The 4,193-nt window shown below is 59.3% G+C and overlaps 1 protein-coding gene across 1 annotated transcript; it reads right to left on the reverse strand.

Annotated features, from left to right (window-relative positions):
- Window positions 1–697: 697 nt before the first annotated feature.
- RAP2B (RAP2B, member of RAS oncogene family) lies at window positions 698–2,169 on the reverse strand. The gene has a single exon (XM_049867465.1). It carries the CDS (start codon window positions 2,074–2,076, stop codon window positions 1,525–1,527), a length of 552 nt encoding a protein of 183 aa, XP_049723422.1. The 5' UTR covers window positions 2,077–2,169; the 3' UTR covers window positions 698–1,524.
- Between the last annotated feature and the right edge of the window lie 2,024 nt (window positions 2,170–4,193).

Below are 4,193 nucleotides of genomic sequence, written 5' to 3' on the forward strand. Positions count from 1 at the left end.
GGTATCATTAGGTCACTGAGTATGAAACACAGACACGGAAACAATAGTGCTGGGTTTGTTTTTAAAAAATGACATTTGTATTAAAAGTCTTAAAATGAAAAGACAACAATGCAAAGCATGTCTGGAATTAAAAATTACAATTAGAATCTTCTTGGTACATCACAACAGTAAATTTTCCTCTTTGCTTCTGGAGGGACACTCTAGAACACAAAACCAAAAAAAAAAAATTTATAAAATAATACAAAAAAGGGAGCTAATACCTGAAAACCTGAACGAAATGAAGCAAAACAAACAAACAAAAATTGCAAGGCATGAAAATTACATTTTAAAGGCTGGAAATAATCAAGAAATTCACCGAACAACAGGCTCTATTGTCCTGGTTTGCTGAGGAAGATGACTGGAAGGAAACTTGGAAGTTGAGTGGGGAACAGCAGATACTGGGTTACGGTGGGAAGTTCACAGGTTGGCACCGGCTGGAACAGCTGAGTTTTGAAGGCACTCTGCAGACACAGGGGTGCTGGGGGCCCTGAATCACATGTAGGAAGTCTTTGTACTGTATTTTAAAGAGCTAGGCGTCCAAATCTGTTACTGCCAACCAAAAAAAAAAGGCAAAAAGAAACTAAAAAATAAAAAAAGCACACACACACAATATTACACAAAAATGTGCAACCTGTAACATTTTTTTTTCACAGCTGATAAAAAAAAAAAAAAAAACTACTACCATTCTCCCCGCAGACTCCCCCTTGATACAGTAGGTAAACAAAATAGATTTTTTTCCACAAATATCAGCAGACACTTTCTGGCACCCCACACTGTATCGGCATCAGTGTTAACAGTCCCAGTTCAGATGTGCAATACTTCAGATTGGATACACTGTAACAAGAATCCAACTTTGCATAGACATCGTCAGAATCACAATCAGTCACGGGGTCGCCCTTCCAAGCTGGCAGAAAGGGAACCCGATCTGAATTTCCAGCTTCTCCTTGGAAAACAAGGGGAAAAAACAAAACAAAGCAAGTTTCTTCGTCTCCTCCTGCTCCTTCATATGGTTCTCCCGGACTTCCTTCCATGTATTTAAAAGTTGGCACTAGAAAACGGTTGTTGACCCCCCCCCCAAAAAAAAGACCTCCCTTTCCTCCATTCTCCCCATCCTCTTCCTCCACCCCACCCCCATTTTTTTTTTCCAGGCTGAAACTTTTGCTTGCCGGGTATCAAGCTGCCAATACGGCGCCCTAACGGCGACTTAAACGGGGACACACGCGTCGACCAAAATCAATGAGAAACGTACACGCTGCAAAGGGCTACATTTCCATCGGGGTCTCGGATGGTCAGAAGCGGACACCTCTGGGACACGGGGAGGAGGCAGGGGACGCCGACCGCGGAGGCCAGCCGGGCTCCCGGGACACCTCGGCCAATGCAAAGTCGTCTCCAATCTCAAAGCAAGAAAAGAAATCACATTAGAGAGTCGGGTGCGTTTGGCTTTTGTGCGCAGAGCGCGGCCGGCGCGCGGCCACCGCGGGCGCCTCAGAGGATCACGCAGGCCGAGCAGCAGCCCTCGTCGCCGTTGGGCTGCGCCGCGTAGTTCATCTGCCGCACGATCTCGGCGAACAGCTCGTCCACCGAGGCTTTGTTTTTGGCCGACGTCTCCATGAAGGGGCAGCTCCACTCCTCGGCCAGAGCCTTGCCCTCGCCGTAGGAGACCTCGCGCTCGCCCTCCAGGTCCACTTTGTTGCCCACCAGGATCATGGGCACGCGCTCGTACCGCTTCACGCGGATGATCTGGTCCCGCATGGGCTTGATGTCCTGGAAGCTCTGCTGGTTGACCAGGCTGTAGACGAGGATGAAGCCCTGGCCGTTCTTGATGTACAGGTCCCGCATGGACGCGAACTGCTCCGTGCCCGCCGTGTCCAGGATCTCCAGCACCGACGGCGACGAGTCCACCTCGATCTCCTTGCGGTAGAAGTCCTCGATGGTGGGGTCGTACTTCTCGATGAAGGAGCCGGTCACGAACTGCACGGTGAGCGCGGACTTGCCCACGCCGCCCGAGCCCAGCACCACCACTTTGTACTCTCTCATGGCTCCGTCGGCTCGCGCCGCGCCTGCCGCGGCCCCGTCGGGGCAGCGCCCAGGGAAGCCTGGGGCTGGGCGGCTGCACTCCTCCCCTAACTCGGCGCCGAAGGAAAGCCCGGGAGCGGCTGGCCGGGGAGCGCAGGGCTCAGAAGGCACCGGGCGCGGGCCGGGCGCGGGCCGGCCGGCGGCCGCGGCGCGTCCTGGGGGCGCGGGTCCGGGGCCCCGCAGCAGCCTGCGGCGGCAGCGGCAGCGCAGGCGGAGGAGCGGGAGGACAATGCCAGCAGCCTGCGCGAGGCGACGGCTGGAGCTCCTCGCCGCGGCAGCCCCGGAGGGCGGGGAGGCGGCGGCGGCGGCGGGCTGCGGAGGCGGCTGCTAATTGCGCGCCGGGCCGGGACGCGCGTGGCATAAGTCCCCGCGGAGCGTGCGCCCACCGCCGCGGCCCATCGCGCTCTCTCCCGCAGCCTCGGCGGGGCAGGGGCTTCCTCCTCGCCGCGCGCAGCCCGGCCCGCCCCGCCCGGTGAGCATGCCCAGTGCGCCGCCGGCCGCGCCCGCGCCCTCCGCAATCCGGGTTTTTCCAGGGCCGGGCGGGGCGGGGCTGGGGGCGGGCCGCGAGCTGGGGAGCGAGGCGGGTCTCTAAGAGGCTGAGAGGTGGCTGGAGGGCACCTGGGCTCAGGGACGCTCACAGGGCAGCACGGAAGCCAGCCTCTCTCACGGCTCCGGGGCTCGCGCGCCAGAGCGGCGGCGCTCTCGCCAACTCCCACCCTGCGGGGCCGGTGCGCTCCCACGCCCCGCGCGGGAAGGCTCGTGGTCGGCTCCCCCTGTGGGGGCGGCGGCGGTCACGCGGCGGCGGTGGCGGAGACATCCTCCACCCCCGGCACAGCTGTCTCTGAACCGGTGGCCACGGACGCGCTACTGCGCGGTTCTGGCTGACCCTTCCCGCAGTTCATCCCCCGGACAAAGAGAACGGGCAGGTCGGGCCCGGGACCCCGTGCCGACGGGGAAGGAGCAGCCTCCCGTGACCCTGTGCCGGCTGGGGCTTGGCTGGTCCCACCCACCGTCTGCCCCACTCGGCTGCGGGCAAAACCCGGGGACCCGGGCCGAGCCCCGATCCGTGAGTCACGGCGGCGCTCGCGGCCGGCCCGGGCATGCTCAGTCGGCAGAACAGGTTTTCGGGCTCAGAAGTAGGAAGCTTTTTGCACCACACACCCACACTCCAGCTCGAATTGCCTCTCCCAGACTCGCTTCCCATTGGCTCCGGGGCGCACGTCTCGCACCCCCAAGTTTTGTGCCATTGGCTACCGCCGAGGTTTTATCAGTTTGGGACGCTTCATTGGGTGAAAAGTAGCCTGGGCTGGTGATTGGGTATTTATAGCGCTCGGGTGGCGAGGCGGAGGCCCAGCTGTTCCTTCTCCGCTGCTTTCCCGCCCTCTTCCTCCCACTGCCCCAACCCCGTCGTTTGGAAGCTGAGCGTGAAAAACTAAGAGGAATTTAGGCGGAGAGCTCAGAACTAAATATAGTCCTTTGTGGTGTTTTAGAGAAAGTCTGGCTTCTCGTGCCCACTCACGACCGTCCCTTCCAGGGAACAGAAAGGGGTGATTGCTGGTCTTGATCCAGAAGACACAAGTTTCAAAGTCGCCTGCAGGAAAGAGGAGGGGGCTGGGATGAAGAACTAGGCCACTTTGAATTCGTTTTGCCCAGAGGGGGGTGGGGGGACGCCCGGGCTTGCCTTTTAAAAACGTCTCGGCTTTGGGGCGGCCGAACGCTAGACTTGGCTGGGCTCACACTTCTGGGAGGCGCAGGGAAATGCCCCGACTTGCCCCGAATCTCCGTCGTTCCTGGCGGAAGAGAGATGTCAAGACCTGTCTGAAGACGCCGCGATGGCAGCGTGAGCCCGAGGGCGAAGGGGGCAGGGAGCGGATGGAAATCCGGGCTGGCTCCGCGTCCTGCCGTTTTTATCCAGTGCCCCATTGCCGCTTCCCACCGGTTTGTCCCTCAGCACTGGAGGGTTGAACCAGGCGGCGTGGTTACAGTCGCTTTCAGTTCCTAACCCCCCCCCCCCCGTGACTCACGGCCACGTTTGCGAGTTAACCTTCTCCAAATCCCTGGCTGTAGCTTGTCTGCAC

The sequence above is a fragment of the Elephas maximus genome, chromosome 23 (genome assembly GCF_024166365.1).
Source record: "Elephas maximus indicus isolate mEleMax1 chromosome 23, mEleMax1 primary haplotype, whole genome shotgun sequence".
Lineage (NCBI taxonomy): Eukaryota > Metazoa > Chordata > Mammalia > Proboscidea > Elephantidae > Elephas > Elephas maximus.